This window comes from Oryzias melastigma, linkage group LG22, assembly GCF_002922805.2.
Source record: "Oryzias melastigma strain HK-1 linkage group LG22, ASM292280v2, whole genome shotgun sequence".
Lineage (NCBI taxonomy): Eukaryota > Metazoa > Chordata > Actinopteri > Beloniformes > Adrianichthyidae > Oryzias > Oryzias melastigma.
In genome coordinates, this window is record NC_050533.1 from 9,011,979 (window position 1) to 9,029,613 (window position 17,635).

Here is a 17,635-nt window from a genome sequence, read left to right on the forward strand (position 1 = left end):
TGAATACTTTCTAAAATTAATTTAATAACATTTGTTTATCAGGAGAGGAAAAGTTTCATTCTTTCATCAAACTTCTGAGCATTTTTTAATTATTTGAATAATTTGGCTCCAAAATTCAACCATTATTTTTGGATAGTTTTAATTCTTGACTTTCGAAAGCTTTCTGCAAATATTGATGGTCAGGTCAGCGTATTCCTTTACCAGCGCACACAGAGGTTATTGCAGGTCAGCTGACACAGACGAAGCTCCCAACATTCCAGAGTCTTGCATTTTCTTCCAAAGTTGAGCAACTTTTTTTCATCGCAATTCCCAAACGTGAGCTATCCGAGTCCATCCCAGACTCTAGGGAAACAAGGCAGCTTCTGAGCACAAAGGTTGAATTTTTTTTACATCAAATTTCGCAACTTGCAAATGAGTTCTCCATTTTCTCCAGCGTCTTTGTGTCGCTGACCATTCAGAAAACTTGGCAACACAAAAGCAGCCTTTTTGAGAAGAATGGCCACTTGTACTCAGTAACTTCAGAAAAAAAAAAAAAAAGTTTGGGTGTGGATGAAAGCGACAAAAAACTGGACAAAAGTTTGACCATTTAGAGATGAGTCGCCTAATAGCTGCAAATTGGATTGATGTAAACTGCCTACATTTGTCATTCTGTCCCATCTCATCAGCGTCGGCTCAGCGGAAGCATTCAGTCAGGGTTGGTCCATTCACCATCGACTGATGCCTCTACGTAATGACGCCACAACCTAAAGCCGATTATCCCGCGGGGGGCGACATCAGCACCCTCGCCTCCCCTCAATCTCCTCATCGTCTCAGACCATCTGGAGGTTACTACAGGACGCTGCTGCACCGCCACCCTGCAGCTGCCACCTGGAAGCGACTCATCACAGGGACAGCACTGTTCCCACGGCTGAGGCCGCACAGACCACAACACTGTTGCAAAAAATGAAACATTTTTGGGAAATGCAGTTAAGGAATTTATTTATTTATTTTCCTTTCTCACATTTAGCACACAAGTGAAGTTCTTACAAAAGATGTTATAAAAGGTTGGCTCATGTCGCAACACAAAGTCAAGTTTGGATTCTTCTGCAAAAACTTTTCACAGTAAAGGAGCAATTTCTTCATATGGACGGTTGTGTTTAGGCTTTCTCGTATGTGCGAACCGCAGTGACTCCCTCAAAAGTTAATGTCTGAAAGCACAGAAAGAATAAGGATTTAAAATCAAAAACAAGAGAGGAAACAAATCTATTTAACAAATTTTGTCTCACCATCACCATCTTCCCATCCTTCATTTCTCTCACAAACTTGGTCTCCTTGCCATCCCACTTCTGGGTGTGCACAAATTTGTCTCCATCCATGGTGAAAGTGGACTGCAGGTGAAACCAGCGCTCAGGTTATACAGCCGGAGCAGGAACGCCTCAGATTCATTCAGCTTACTTTAACGTGACGGTCATCAGGCGTGGTCTCGTCAAACTCCTCTCCCAGTTTGGCAGAGAGCTCCGTGTTTCTGAAGGTACTCTGGGTCTTCACCACCACCTTATCTCCATCCTGGCTGATCACTATCGTGGGTTTGGTGACGTTGCCCACTTGTCTTGTGGCAAAACCGACACCTATCAAAATAAACATCATCATTTGCACCAACTTAATTAAAATAATCAAAACACATAAATGTTACTTACCAAGAGCCTTCATATATTCATCAAAGTTCTGGCTGTCCACCAGCTTCCACGTAGCGCAGAAAGTGTCCACCATCCTTGCAGAATGTATCGGTCCAGGTTGGGTCAAGCTGCCACACTGAAGCTGCTCGAGCTGGAGACTGCAGCTGCTGAGGCGCACAAGCCTGCCAAATATGGTGGGCGGAGGCGGGGACGTGACAGCTGATTGGACGCTCTAGAAACCGGTGTGAGCTGTGATTGGTCAAAGCCAAACACGCTATAAATCCAACTAGTGATGCATTTGAATTTTTACACATGTAGGCACTTTTGGAAAGTTAATACAGTTTTATCTGATCCATACATGAGTGAGGATTTTAGTTTATTGATTTTTTTTGCACTAAAAAGTTTTACTATAGTTTGAAAAAATTAGTAAAATTAATGTCAATGTCAAATGTCATAGCAACCCACAGTGCAAACAAATTCTCAGAAACCCTTCAAATTCGGCTCTAATTTCCCAGAGAAAGCAAGTTATCTTTCACCATGTGTTACTTTGTATTTGAACAACTTTATTGATAACAAAATACTCTCAGTAAATACATTTTGACAGATAGAGAGCCTCTCAATCTTAACTGATCACTCAAAAAAACAAATTTTTCAAAATCCACAGAATTCCAAAATTAATCTGGTATTCCTTTAAAAGGTTTATTTGTTTTCATATTACGTAAAATCTTGCAGATATTTAGGCACAAATAGAAACCAGAAGCAATAGGAGTTAAAAAAATACAGTAATAAATTAAAATGCTTAATTTCCTGAATGAAACATAATGCTTTTTCATTTTTCCCACTTTTTTTATTTTTATAATTATTATTCCGATTAAACCTGCCGGCATGGCCTCCAATAAAGCTTTTTTTTTTAATAATTTATAACAAACTTAATTTTAAACTTACAGTTTTTCCCAAATATGTATAATATCAAGTGTGAGGAGCAAAAATATTTGAACAAAGCAGAAATTCATTGAGTCAGTTCATTTCAAGACAGTTTAGGATTCTGATCACATACGAAGAAGAGATTAGGCAAAAGAGGTAGAGGATGAGGAGTGGGGGAGGTTGAGCGAGGTAGGGAGGACAGAGCAGCTCCGAAGCTTCTCCGTGTTAAGGCCAATCGTTCCTTTTCCATAACCCACTGAGCCGGTGACCCAGAAAAACCTTTTGTTCAAACTGCACAGTGGCAGGCAGCTTCATTAGAAACAGATCGTCGACTGATCATTTAGCAAAGACGTCCAGATTGTGGTTATGAAATACCAGCTGGTTTGAAAGAGGAAAAAAAAACCGTATGGTTGTTCCATCTGAATCAAAAGTGGTTTTAAAAACTGATGTTTCACAAAGGAAACTACAATTACAGTATTTTAAAGCAGATCTGTCAGTAAAATAAATCATTGGAGGAGATTTAGAAAAGTACTTTTAGAAAGTTTGTGAGTGTTTTAAACCCAAACCGTTGAAGTGGCGCAGCAGTGGTTTAGCTGGATCTGGCATTTCTCTTCGTGATCACATATGGACACTTGTGAAAAGTTCTTTATCTTGGAACAGGAGTCTGCTATCTGAAAACTCCAACACTTATTGATAACGGCAGCTCTGGCTTCCGGGGTTTGGCACGATCAGAGGCTGCAGCCTGGCCTCTGGAAAAAAGAAACAAAAAAAAAAAAAGATTATTAATAATAAGAAGGTAATAAAGTGAGGGGAACATGTGCGTTATCTTTTAGGGCTCCTGGAGCTTTAATGTCAAAAGGATAAATTTTTCCTAGAATTTGCACTAAATGAAGAATTGGGCTGAAATGCATCAACAACTGCAGTAACTACATTCAAAAATATACTTGATTTAAATTTTCTGTTTCATTGTTTTTTTGCTTTAAAGACCCACTCCAATGAAAGTGTGTCTTTAACATGTTATAGCCTTTTTTCTCACGGTAGAGGATGTTATATATGAAATCATTTGAGATCAAAACTGTATTTCTCAGTACTTTTTCAAATTGGGAGGAATCAGGAGCAGAGGAAAAAAAGCTCTCAGTGAAATAAGCAGACCAAAGTCTCCCTGCACCACTCCATTCTGTTGCATCAGACAAATAGATCCATGTACATCTTTGTTTTCCTTGTCTGAGCTGGAATCAGGCTTAAAACTGGACAGATCTAACGTTGCTCGCCATTTTTTTTTGCACCACTAATTTTATCTTGGGGTTGGGAGGTGCTAGTTGTTAGCGGGAAAGAGTGTAAACATGGGAATGATGGGATATCAGCAGAAGCTTACTTCCGCCCAGTTTCTAATGAGCAGTAGTTTCTAATGAACTACTGTCGCTCTGCAGAAAATATGTCCTAGATTGACCACCTAGATCAACATATGATTGGAGTGGTATGAGGGATAACATCGAGGGTCATTTAATAATCAATTAAAAAAATTCTACTATAAATTATTTAGAAAAATGAAAAAACATTTTTATTCAAACTTTTTATAAAATTCTATGACTTATTTACAGTGAACTCGCTTTTCATTAGAAAGTATTGCAACTCAAGTTAATTAAACTTTATATTTACAGACACATCCTGACGAGATTCATACTTGTGGGGGTTTGAGTTTGTTAAAATAAAAATTTGTGAGATGCAAAAACTAAAGAAAAGTATTAGTATAATTACATATTCAAATACATTTATTAAATTCTTGAAAATTCTCCAATTTTATTTTTTATTAGCCACAACACTTCAGTTTAAAAGCATTGATTAATAATAAAAAAATAAAATACTAAAGTAGAAATTTTTAATATATTAAAAATGCATTGAAACGCCATTCACTATGGTATCCTGATTATTTGATTTTTAAATAATTAAAATCCTAATATGTCAATATTTTTAGTACCTTTTTCTTAATTAACTACTTTATTTAGGAGTTATTTATTATAAAGAGGGCTCACCCTTTCTGATGGTGCTCGGCCTGTTCCCTGATTCTCTGTTGGCCTTGCTCGTCCTCCGCAGTGACGAAGTCCCTGTTATTGTCAACCAAAAGGTTCTACGTGGAAGAAAATCAAAAGTGAATATTACCTCACTCCAACATAAATCTGTTAAATAACAACGTTTTCACTAGCTATTTTTACACAGACACAAGTAATGTAATACAAGTCTCATCGGGACAAGCTCGCCACAGCCATGTTTACAAGAGAACTTCTCTACTTCTTTTTTCAGGTATTTTAGATGGTACTGCGCAGATCAATATGATTTATTCCGGTCAAACATGAGTCATATGTAAATGTTAGTTATAATAAGATGACGTTTTTAAGGCTCATTTGCACAGTTGAATTCCAATCCAATCCAATTCCTTTTGCACATGTATACACAGCTACTGATACCTTGATCCCAATGGTGTCACCGTCTTTGAGGTAAAACGGGGCTCCAAGCAGCGACTCTGCCTTTTTTTTCTTCCTCTTTTTGGAAACTTGCTGCGTCTGCTCAGTGAACGAAAGACAACAGTGTTGTTCAAATTGAGAAAACTTCACGTCCTATTTCTGCCCACACATATTGATACCAAACTTTCTTGATGATTGAATCTATCAAGAGCTGACTCGTATTACCCAGTTGGAGATTTCTTCCCAAGTGTGTTTTTCTGGCTGGTGTTTGGCCAGCAGCAGAGAGTCGGGGGAGAGGCCAAAGTGTGCAGCCAAGCAGGTGCGCAGAGAGCGCGGCGACGAGTCGTGAGATGCGTCCCAAACTAGTTCCTCTGCAGGGTAGTACCATCGCTCTCCCGGTATTCCCACCTTTACATTCAGTAGCAGCTGTTTAGGCCTTAAAAACAGAAAATAATCACTTTTATAGCAAACAAATAGAGAAAAAAAAAAAACAAGCAGAAAGCATACAACTCACCCAAGATCTTCCTCTTTCAGTAAGTTTTGCACACAGAGGTCTGCACCACTGCACACCTTCAACTTCCTAAGTGAACAAACAAGCAGAGAAATTGTTTGAAAAACTTCATTAACATGTTTGTCTATGTAATATTGCAGAATAAATCTAAATACCTGAGTGTGGCCTGATTTCCTTTAAGGATCCGGGCCAACCTCCGTCCTTCCAGCTGCCAAACGCGGAGGAACCCGGTGGATGGGATGCAGACGTCCAGAAGCGCTGGAAGGGTCATCACCTGTAATTCAGACACATCTATGGGTGCTTTTACACCATACTGCAAAGAATAGTTTTTCCCAGAATTGACAAAAACACCTAAAATAATATAAAATAAAGAGGAAAAATGAAAAAATTGCTTCCAAAACTCAGATTTCTCTCTTAATTTGGAACATTCTCATAATAGAAAGATGAGAAGCTACGTCTACGTTTAAATAATAAACTACAATTGTGCATATATAATAAATGCATTTAATTCAAGTTAAGATATCATGGTTAGCAACATCTTAACTCGTTTCTTGTAATTCAGACATATTTTGCCATAATATAATAGTTTTAGAGCAATAGATCCAACAGGCTGACCAAGTTTTAGTACATAACATAAAAAATAAAATCCTGTTCTTCTGACCAGTTTCAAGTACGCTAAACCATCCTACCTGAGTCTTGAGATCATCCACTGTGGCCTCATCTGAAATCTCCACCTGTCCCACACTCCTGAACTCGGCTCCGTCATCACTACAGCCCGGTAGCTGAACGTCCCCTTTTTCCAACAACCCCACTTTGTCTCTTTTCCCCTCAGTAGGGCTTTTAAAATCCACTTCCATACTTTTTAGATTTGCACAGAGCCAGACAGACAGTTTTAGGAAACCCTGGGAGAAAAGACAGGAAAAAAACTAATAAATTATTCAAATATTTCATGGATCTCATGTCAAACTTTTTCATACCTTTGGAGGTAAAAGTCCCTCAGTGACGACTAAAGTCTCCCCGTTGTTGATTTTCAGATCAGACAGAGACATATCCTGGAAATAGAACTGAAGTTACTACCATAGCTACGACTGTAGAACTTCTTAAAGTCCCAATCCAACTACATTTTCTATTGTAAAATTGTTCTCAGTGGTTCTCAATGTTGTTTGTAAACTCATAAATTTATTACTTTCAATCTTTCAAATTTAGGAGAAGAAAGTAATAAATTTACGAGAAAAAAAGTCGTCAATTTACAAGATGAAAAATTTAAAGTCGCAAATTTACGAGAAAAAAAACTCGTAATACAGCGCTTTTTGTTTTTTTTTTGTTTGTTTGTTTTTTTGGAGGCCCTAATACTCCGTTGTACAAGTTTGCATTAGCGGGACAAAAAAATAAAATATTGAGAAATATTGCAGCCATACAGTTTTCAGCCAGATAGCAGCTCAGATAAGGAAAACGAAGTTAAAGGGCCTGTACCATGCAAAATCAACTTTTTGAGCTTTAAAGTGTATTATACTGTTCATTCCTTAATATTAAGAACTCCAAAACGGTACTTTGATCCCTTCACACATTTCTGAGTAATCCTCTATAAATCTCACGAGCTGATGTCACAAAGTGAGAACAGCCCCTTCCAGGAAGAGTCTGTGGAGCCAGAACCATCCCCCAGGCTAACACAAACACCTATTTTACATAAAATACTGTCCATCTTTGTCATGGGAGGAAGCACACATCAATATAAAGGTCGGGTCATCTGGACCCCATGGGAGAGGACAAGGGTTAAAGAGCTCTCCGGATCGTGCACAGTCGTGCAAATGTGGTATTTTTGTGTTGTAGCTGTGTAGGCCCCTTAATGGATCTATTTGTCCACAAGTGGATGCATCAGAATTGTAATGGAAAAGGAAGAAATTGATATGCCCATGGCAGATGCTGCATCACAAATTGCCGGAAATGCAATTTTAATTTTAAATTCTTTTATATATGTCCTCCATCATGAGAAAAATGCTAAAAGAAATTGTTAAAAACACTATTTTCCTTGGAGTGGGTCTTTAAATATAAAAGCATAAATGAATAACTATGCAATAGGACATCTGAGATGTTTACCTCGTCCATGAGCGGCTCACCGACCTCCTCACACCAATCCAACCTTCTTAAATGCCAACAGGTTCCTGAGGAAAACAATTTTTACCAAATATGTCAATAGGTAAGCAGATACTAACACAGTTGTAATGCTAACGGCAGAGAAAATTAAATTTCAACTTTATGCTACAGGAACCGAGTCAGATGTTGGAAAGAAAAAAAAGCAATTTAAAATATTTACCGTCAAGTCCAACCGCATCCAGCATCATCCGGAGACACTGTAAAAATAAATGTTAATTTTTATTCCTTAAAAAGTTCAAAATAAATCTCAAATTCTGAAGTATAAAATGACAAAACGACTGAATCCCTCACTTCTTTGACGGTGCTCGTCTTTTCCACAATTATGTCCATCTCCATGCCAGCAGAGGGAGGTCCGCCCACAGTAAAGTGCAAAAACAGCTGCAGGGCAAAAAAAAAAGAGCTTCAGTCAAACTTGTATTTCCATCATTTGTTTTACAGGGAAATATATGATTAGAGGCGCTCCGGCTTTCATCAAGTCACCTGCAAAGAAAAGGAGGTAAGAGACGCACCTGTGATGCCTTGGGACTATTTCCAGGACAGAGAGCCAGCGTGGTCATGAGTCGCACTCCTGCATCCCGAACGCTCAGCTCCTCACACACTGCCGGGCAAAGCAGGGGAAAAGCAAACATGGGACTGCTTGTAAAACGGGCTTCAAAGAAACTTAAGAGGAAAAATTACAAGCAGGGGGAGTACCCATTAAAGCTTTACAGGAGGAGGAGGGGGGGTGTTTCATATTTGTGTCAAGATGAGGGGAATTCCCAGCTTTTAACTGATCTTAAACACTAAACTCCCCTACAGGGAATGAATGAGAGTACCTGGAGGAAGGAGTTTCCCGGTGCAGTCCACCTGCCTCAGACAGCACTGTGCACCTGGTCAGCAACAGAGAAGAAAAGTCCAAACTGAGACATAAAGATGCTATAAATGAGGCTCATTTTGAAGTCTTTTTGTGTTGTTAACATGTTCTTGTGGCATTTTTCTCATAGTAGAGGACCTAAAAAAGAAAAGAATTTACGATTAAAACTAAATTTCTAATTATTCCTTAATTCAAATCTTGTTGGATCAGGAGCAGATGAAAACTGGATGCCTGAAAACTACTCAGACTAATGACACAGCTACTGAATAGGCGTACTAATGTCTACCTTTTCCGCTCCAATTCTGAAGCATCCACTTGCAGACAAATAGATCGATTAGTGCCGTAATTGTCCTCGTCTGAGCATGTGTCTGGCTCTAAACTGTACCGCTGCATAGCTCCAATACTGCTCGCCATTATTTTGCTACACTAATGCTAGCTTGGGTATGTGAGGTGCTATAAGCTAATGAGAGCAAGTGTAAACAAAGGGTTGATGGGAAATAAACAGGCCTAACTTCCTTGCCAACAGTCCCACCCACAACCCATAATTGTGTCACCAAAGAGCTACAGAAAATATGTCTTAAAAAACAAAAAAAGTAAGTTGCTTTGTCTCATACTACTCTGTTTACATCCTGTAATCCCCGGCTACGGTGGCCGTCTTGGTCCAATTGTTCCGCTCTGAGCACGGAGCCTATCCAGACCAAGGAGACTCCATGAACCAGAGCTCAGTCCAATTAAAAAACAAACCTCAAAAGATGGGTCAGAGCAGTTCTTGGTCCTGGACCAGACGGAAACTGCTCCAGATTATTGGAGGAAACAAACTCTGTTTCACTTTAAGCAAACCAGATGATCCCTTTAGACTTCTCTCTAAACGTTAAGACTTAATCTGATCATCTTTTAATCTATTTTCAAAGCACTCCCAGTGGTTTTTCAACCATGTTTGTGAAAAATGCCACAGGAAGATATTAAAAACACCAAAAACACCATTTTCATCGCAGCAGGTCTTTAGGTGTATTGTCAATCAATTTTGGCTTTTAATACTCAGTGAAGAGGTCCACTCTCTTTTATCCCTCTACATTTCATTTACTCTAATGTGTTTTTATTTATTTTTTGGTTATGTGTTTTTTGTTTTGAGAATGTAACTCTGTAAGCATTTCATTGTAAACTTTAAATCTAATTTTATTTGATTCTTCATATGTTTTTATCCTCTCTACAGCACTTCAGGTCTGTATGGGCAACTTTCTAATTAAAGCTTATTATTATTCATTTATGTCCATTTCTTACAAGTTTATGATTTTTTTTTCACCGAATGATTTCAAAGTAAGATGTTTTCCCCTAAAATACAAACATAAATGTGTTATCTACATTAAGATCATATTTTGTAATCAACTGGTCACCAGTCTGTTGCAGGGTCATACAGTCACAAACCCACAATTTAGGGTCAATTTAGAATATTTAATGAACCTATGGAGCATGTTCTCCTTTTAATCTAAATTTAGCAGTTCGGAACAGAAAAATGTACCTGAAAGTTGCTCCTGGAGTTGCAGCTCCTCCAAGGCTCTCTGTTTAACTTCAGAGAGCAGCTGTGACATTTTTATGAAGAACAGTTAACAGAAGCAAAAGAAATTTGGAGCCAGAAGGAGAAAGCACAAAGATCCCCACCATGCTCCCTGTGGCTGGAACCTTAGCTATCCGTCTCTCCTCTTGTGGGTCCACATCTCCTCCTTTAGACTGAGGTTGAAATTCCACCAGAAGCCAGCGGCAGTCAGAGGGTGTAGTCACAGTGACGACGTCTCCATTTCGGGTGAAAACACTAAACCCGAGGAGGGAATAAAATCCGTTTTACACAAACCGAAACCGGATCTCGACACGACGTCACAGAACACCTACCTGTTGTCGAAGGACTGTGGCTCCAGCACCAACAGCGAATCTCCATCTTTGAGCGACAGCTCCTTCAGCGTCCGCTGCATGTCGTCGGGCGGAAACACCCTCCACCCGCTTCCTCCTCCTCCCTCTCCGGGCCCCTGCGCCATTCCCTTTCCTCCTTTGTGTTCTTGGCACAGCAGACTCTCCTTAGGCTCCCCCAGCGCCTCCCTCACCTCCCCGAGTGTAGCTCCTCCCGCAAACCCAATTGCCTCTCGTTTAAGTCCAGGGGCGCCATTTTCAAAAGCCCCCTCGCTCTTTTCACAGTTAGCCCCACACTCCACCTCGAGCTGCACGTCGTCACCCAGAAAGGGCCGAACCACCGTGAGTAAAACCGGCTCCCACTCGGCTCCGGCCTGGACGGTTGCACCAAACACCTGGAACAAAAAACACATTTGTACTCTACAGAAAAACAAAAAAATCAAATGTAGCGGTTGAAACCTTTGCCGACCTCTCTGCCGTTCCACACAAAAAGGTCAGTGTTTGAGTGGACTCCTGCACTGTACAGCGACACAGTGTCATCTGTAAAAGAGGAAGCCACGGAATTTAACGATAAACACCTACATATTTTAGGGAATTTGTAAAGGTCGTCTCAAACCTGTGAGATTGTTGTACAGGTGTAAACCTGCTGGAAGGCATTTGGCCACAGTCAGAGCCATATCGCCTTCCCACCATTCCTGCATCTTGAAAAACACAAAGAAATTCTGGCTACTTTTATTTCACCTTTTTTTGCATTTCTGATTGCTAGTTTCAGATCTACAATACCTGATAAATTGTAGAGCGAAGATCTCCTACAGTCTTTCTACGATCAAAACTGAGGGTGGTGTTCCTGTCCAGCTCTTTGCTGATTTTCTGTAGCGCTCCATTTTTTAACTTATAGCAGTGAGTCAGGTGTAGATGCAGCTCCACTGTGTTATTGGAGGCTTCAAACTCCTCACTGTAACAAAACAGATTTTACTTTATGACCTCCTCAATCATCTTTTGATCCAATTTAAAAGTGTTCCCAGTGGTCTTTTAATTATGTTTTTTTTTTTTGCCAAAATTAAAAAAAAAAAAGAAGAAGAAAATTTTTTTTAAGACATGGTTTCTGCAGAGCGGCATTAGTTCATCAGAAATTTGCTTCTTAAGTTGTGGGCGGGACTGTTGGCACGGAATAAGTCGGCCCTCTTCACATTACCCATTTTTTTAAAGCAAAAGCAATAAAGTTTTCGAAATAAATATTTAAAATTTTCATTTGCATATTATGACGTTTTATTCTTAAAATTTTTACATTTTTGTCGTTTTTGTTCGATCTCAAAACTTTTGTTCACAATATGGCTGCACAAAAATCCCTCTAATGCTTACTGCTTGCCGTAGGTCAACTACAAGCTTATTCAAACAGAATTTTTTCGTCTCTTCCTGATTCACAATGATGTGAATGGAGAAATACCCAGAAATGCAATTTAAAGATAATTTTCTTTAAATGTCCTCCACCCTCAAAACAAAACAAAAAATGTCACAAGAACATATTAGAAACACAAAAAATTCCATCAGTGAGTTTTTATGATAATTGTGTCATTACTCTTCTTTTTTTAAAACAAGTCAATTAAAATTGCTATAACCCATTGATGCCTGAAACTGCTTCCAGTTATGACAAATAAATTCACTTTTGCTTCAAAATTAAATTTGGAAGCATCAACGGGTTTAATATAAAAATAGTCTAAAATAGTAACTGTGTGTTTCTGTACCGTTGTTTCTGCAGTCGAAGGTTCTCTTCCTGAGCCATTTGAATGAGATAAGGAGGAACATTATACTGGGGATTATTCAGAGCTGAAAAAGAACAAACATCAATTCAGTTTTGCTTTGTTGAAATATTCTCCACTCTTGTGCTCAAGTATAAACCTAGAATATGTCTAACTTGTCGTCATTGACCTCTCTAAGCAGACCAGATGTTTTTACACAAAAAGTGAAAAGTCAAGAGTGCTTCTCGTCACCTTCTTTGGGCCTGAGCAGCTGTGTTTTCCTGTAGAACAGCATGTAGGCGCTCTCTTTGCCCTGGAACTGCTTCTCTATGTCCGCCTCTCTGATAGAAGTCACGGTGGAGTCGTTCAGGTCAAACCAGTGGCTACCCTGCTGACAGACAGGAGGACGCACCGTGGGAAAACACTCTTCAACAGACATTTACAAAAAACTTTAAAAAGACACTTTTTGGATATTCTGTAATACCTCTGTTTTTGGTTGGGACTGTTGATTTGCCTCTGGCTGGTGTTCAGAACCTTCTGAGTCTGGCGATGCTGAAGGGTCGGAGTTGTGGTTCTGTTCTGCAGGACTGTTTGGACTCGGTGGATTTTTCTTCAGTGCGACTCGAGTGCCGTTTGACACCAGCATGAAAGTATCATTATGGGACTGCAAAAACTAAACAAAGAGAAAAAAAACATAAAAACGGATTTATGTTAACCAGATATTCTAAAAACTGACCACAAAATCAAAACAGAAACTAAGAAAACCTTGCCAATGGGACCGTATTGCTTCCTAAACTTTTTGTTCCAGGATGATCCAATTTTATTCATGAGCTGCTGGCCCAGCTGATCCAATAAGACACTCTGTGATGCCTCCTGGTGGGTAGAAAAGGAAAAACAGCAAATTTTAGTAGATAATTCTAGACTTTAAAAAGGTTTATATCTAACAGATGCATACCTGTGCTATTATAGCAGTGAGGACAGACAAAGGGTCATCTTCTTGTAGTTCTTCCTCACAGCTTTCCTTGGCTTTCTCTTTCTTCTGTGTTTTGGGTTTAACATCTTCTTCCTGTCAATAAAAGGAATGGATTATGTTTGTTCAAAAGCACACATTTAAAATATATCAGGAAAAAATCTGCACTACCACAGTTTGGTCATTTATTTGTCTTACCGGCGGCTCCCATTTGCCAAGTTGATCAATGTCCTTGATGTAAACATGGTAGTGTCCGCCATAGCAGCCTCCCTTATGGATGATCACCGAAAAGAGCTCGTACATGAAATCAGAGTCTTCTCCACCTGCCTGTAAACAGAGACGCATCACTGGAACATGCCTTAAAGGAGCAAAAACATGTAAGTCACATGACTGTGCTGTTGTACCTGTTCACAGAAGGGCCGCAGGTTGATGGTGAAGGGGAAACTGTAGCGTCCCGTCTCCTTGTAGCGCTCAAACTTGGTGAAGTCGAAGCTGAATCTCAGCAAGGACATGGTCATAAATGGAGGCAATTTTTGGAGCTTGGCAGACTAAAAAAATAGTTTCAAAGACATGCACAAACGAAAACACATAAAAAAATAAAGTCCAACTGAACATTAAGAGTTAAAGACAAACTATACACAGAGCTTTTTATTACAGCTGTTAATACTATAAAATACTGAATTTGTCTTAGTTTTTGTATTCAAAACAAGTTCAGAATAGAATAAAATAGAACAGAATAGGATAAAATAAAACAGAAAAGAATAAAATAGAACTGAACAAAATAGAATACAATTAAATAAAATAGAATAGAAAAAATGATAAAATAGAAACAGAACAAAATAGAACAGAATAAATAGAAAGAAAGAAAAAAAAATAAAACAAAATGTAAAGAATAATCAAATAAAATAAAATAGAATAAATTGAAATAAATAAAATAAAACAGAACAAATAGAACAAAACAGCATAGAATAGAACAGAAAAGAACAAAATAAAATAAAATAAATAAATAAAACAGAATAAATTAAAATAAAATATAATAAAACAAAAATAGAACAAATGGAACAGAACAAAGTAGAATAGAATTAAAGAAATAAAACACAGAAAATAAATAACTGAACAAAATAATATAGAAAAGAAATAACAAAATAGAATAAAATAAAATTTAATCAACAGAAATGCATCTTTTAATACATTAGAAATAATTTATATGAATAATATTAAAATAAAAATACTAAACTAGCAAGAAAAAATAATAAGTATATAAAAATAAAAATGACAGACTCATACATATATGGTTACAACAAATAATTAAGCAGAAAGACTGCATTGGTAATAAATATTTTGTTTTTAATTAATTCTACCCTAAATCCAACTTATTTAGTTCATGAAAAACAAATTATGTGAACTGAACAAAGGTGGAGCTTTTATTCTGAAAATTTGGAAATCTCAAATTAAAAAAATCAGACAGAAATATTTTTTTTAACTCTATTTACATTTTTATTGTTTTTAAACGAAAATGATCAATCATTTATTGATTTCATGACTATATTTTAAGAAGTGGAGTTAAAATATAATTTATGAAATTTATTTTTTTAGGCCTAGCTAAAAATCCAAGATTTCATGTATGTTTTTGTGGCCATAAATGTGTACATTGTACCTTTAAATATGTACAATAATTGGACTATTAACAGGGGTATCCTTTTCTGACAAGAGGGCATTTTCTGTCATTCAAACATTGGTCCTCCTCCATCCTTTTTCTCTCTTTTTACTATCAAAAATAAAAATGACAACATTGGTGCACGATTGAATTATTTTGAAATGTATACACTTAAGAACTTTGCCTCTGAACAGCAACTACACTATGCTGTGCAGAAGACAAAAATAATACGTGGATAAAGTTGAAATCCCACGACTATATTGTTGCTTAATTATGCCACGTGTTAAAGACCTAAAGAAAATTAAAATACTGTTATTAACAAACATAAATGAATCAAAGACCTCCATATTTTTCTTCAAAGCCCCAAAGGAAGGATAAGAGAGCCTCAGGTTCCAGACTCCTGCCGGTCAAAGAGCTCCCACTGACCTTGGCAGCAGTGACTAGTCTGTCACACTGAGCGCAGCGGTACAGGTTGTTGCCCTCAAACAACTCCTCTTCCACAAACATGTTCCATAAAGCCTCCTCCAAGCTAGAAACACCGCAGACGCACACCGTTAAGTCCAGGAAGTCTTCCTGCAGATGAAAAGAATCGACATTCAGACCCAACTTGTCATATTATGCATACTTTAAAGAATTTTAACATAAATTTAAGTTTTTTGGCATGCAGATAAAAAGTAATAATAGCAGGCTCGACATCAAAGAGGCTTTTACTGTTTTTGTTTAAAAAACACATGGGGACACACCTGTCTTTGACTGACATTTCCACACTCTTTGCAGACAATGCTGTTGACAATAGTTCCATGGTAGAGGCGGTGGATGAATGAACTGCCGCTTGTGCCCACAAGAGAGTTCTCCAAAGCACTGAACAGGATCCGGTTGAGCTCCTGCACGTCATGCTGATTTGTCCCCTAAAAAGAGCAAAAACAAAGACAAATGATACATTTGATGGCCATGAAAATGAATAAAGTAGGGGTGTTAACGATTAATCTATTTCGTACAATCCAACCAGATCGATCTGTCTGAGACAATCTTTTTTCTAATTAAACTATATCATTAAAAAATTGTTTCAAAAATGAGATAAATCAATAATCAATATTAGAAAATACTATTAAGACTCTTAATCCCATTGGCAACGACAAAAAACAACATGAATCGAATTGTAAAAGGACTTGTTAAACCCCTAGCAAAAAACTAAAGCATATGCTTTTTATACATAGAATTAGGATCCAGGCATATTTATAAATAAAAAAATATGTTTGTGAATTAAAAATGTTATTATTCTTAATGGACAGTAAATTTTATTCAATTAGTTTCATAAAAAGCACTTAAAGATGTGTTTTTATGAGTTTTAATTATTTTTCTTATTTATTTTAGGGAGGTAATTTTGTATATAAAGTGACACATTGTGAAATTATGACATATTTTTCCTAATTTTTTTTTGTCTACAGCATTAGCTTTATCGTGTTGGAAAATTCTTTGTAGGTTCAATGCTATTCTTCATCAATGTGATGCTTAAAAACAGGTTTGGAAACTGTTTTTCCCCAATTTCCCTACTTGATGAATTATTTTAGCCTAAAGACAAAACTGAATTCCATCTGAATTACAGAACTGACTAGAACGAGACCCGCTCCCTTCAGCGTGCAATGCTTGTCATTGCTGGAGGGCAAATCCATCACTGAAATGAGACGTGTAACGTGAGACTCTTGCTCTTCGTCTCATGGTCACAGACATGGACCACAGACCTCGCTGCTGTTCCAGCCAAAGCTGTCGGTGAGATCCGCAGTGGAGGCGCTCTGCTGGTCCACCAGCAGCAGACGGGCGAACACCCTCTGGAGCTCCAGGGGGATCACCCTGACCTGAGAGAAATGAAGACAGTTCTGGTTAGACTCCCTAAAATTGTGATGCACATGCAGCTTCAGGGACTAACTTTTGCCTCTGGTTTGTCTTTGTCTTCAAGGCATCCCAATTCATCTGGTCCCAGACGGAACAGCTCTTCTGCATATGAAATAGACAAGTTGTGAACTGATCGGAGACTTAACTGTCTTTTATTTGCAGGAATCGTACCTCTAAACTCAGGTGTGAACAGCAGGGTTTGGAGCAGAGAGTTGAGGTAGCAGGTTCCACCCTGGTTCTTAATCCCGCACAGATTGCTCCTTCCACGGGGGGGAGGCGGCTCGTTTTCTTGCTTGGCATTTCTTCTCTTTGGGTTGTTTAGAGACAAACCTTCGTCCTCCTCTTGTTCAAAAAGATTCCCAAACATGTTTTCGTGATGGGTTTCAGCACAGTTATGTAGAGTTGGACGGTAAAACGCCAGCTAGCACTCCGACGTTACCCTCTTGCTATCTCATCTTGGTCTTGCCGAGTTCCCGGTTGACAATGGCCGGACTCACTCTGAAATAAGAGGACTTTACGGGGCTAAACATTGCGACGGAAACCTGCTGTTTATGCGCCGTGTTGCTCTCTCAGCAAAATCAATCGCAGCGCTTCACTGTCGAGGAGGATATAGCAATGTACAGCAAACCACACAATCATTAACGATTGACGCCAAAACAACAGCGAAAAAATGTGTTATCGTGACGAAATATTAGCCTCAAAATAAACGTTTTAAATAGAGTATCTCCATTAACGTGCCATTTCCCCTAAGTCTTGTTTTAAAGCGAAACGAAACGTAAATAAAATTGCCATCGTTGAACAGCAAGCGGCCATGTTTCTTCGTGGGAGGAAATTTAATGTTGCATTGTGGTCCTTGTAGTGTTTTGAAAACTTCTAAGGAAGCCGAAAGGTACATTTATAGACTTGAAGGCAGAT

The 17,635-nt window shown here is 38.3% G+C and overlaps 2 protein-coding genes across 4 annotated transcripts; both read right to left on the reverse strand.

The window, feature by feature from the left end:
* Positions 1–950: 950 nt before the first annotated feature.
* LOC112144334 (fatty acid-binding protein, brain) lies at positions 951–1,836 on the reverse strand. The gene is made up of 4 exons (XM_024268839.2): positions 1,677–1,836; positions 1,435–1,607; positions 1,266–1,367; positions 951–1,187 (listed from the first exon to the last, which is right to left on the reverse strand). The coding sequence occupies exons 1-4, from the start codon at positions 1,747–1,749 to the stop codon at positions 1,137–1,139; spliced, it is 399 nt and encodes a 132-aa protein (XP_024124607.1). The 5' UTR covers positions 1,750–1,836; the 3' UTR covers positions 951–1,136.
* Positions 1,837–2,663: 827 nt separating this feature from the next.
* Positions 2,664–17,548, reverse strand: usp40 (ubiquitin specific peptidase 40). Of its 3 annotated transcripts, none has more exons than XM_024268827.2 (31): positions 16,892–17,548; positions 16,755–16,822; positions 16,570–16,683; positions 15,571–15,735; positions 15,254–15,400; positions 13,575–13,718; positions 13,369–13,497; positions 13,156–13,266; positions 12,966–13,073; positions 12,685–12,873; positions 12,453–12,588; positions 12,207–12,288; positions 11,245–11,416; positions 11,078–11,162; positions 10,931–11,001; positions 10,447–10,856; positions 10,219–10,369; positions 10,079–10,139; positions 8,522–8,575; positions 8,216–8,304; positions 7,998–8,084; positions 7,867–7,903; positions 7,650–7,714; positions 6,530–6,604; positions 6,242–6,454; positions 5,708–5,826; positions 5,556–5,621; positions 5,267–5,477; positions 5,045–5,140; positions 4,613–4,707; positions 2,664–3,328 (listed from the first exon to the last, which is right to left on the reverse strand). In XM_024268827.2, exons 1-31 carry the CDS (start codon positions 17,085–17,087, stop codon positions 3,247–3,249), a joined length of 3,828 nt encoding a protein of 1,275 aa, XP_024124595.1. In that variant the 5' UTR covers positions 17,088–17,548; the 3' UTR covers positions 2,664–3,246. The 3 variants fall into 3 exon arrangements, with proteins under 3 accessions (XP_024124595.1, XP_036065774.1, XP_024124586.1); XM_036209881.1 differs by having other exon boundaries at positions 11,078–11,156; positions 12,453–12,591; XM_024268818.2 differs by having other exon boundaries at positions 12,453–12,591.
* Between the last annotated feature and the right edge of the window lie 87 nt (positions 17,549–17,635).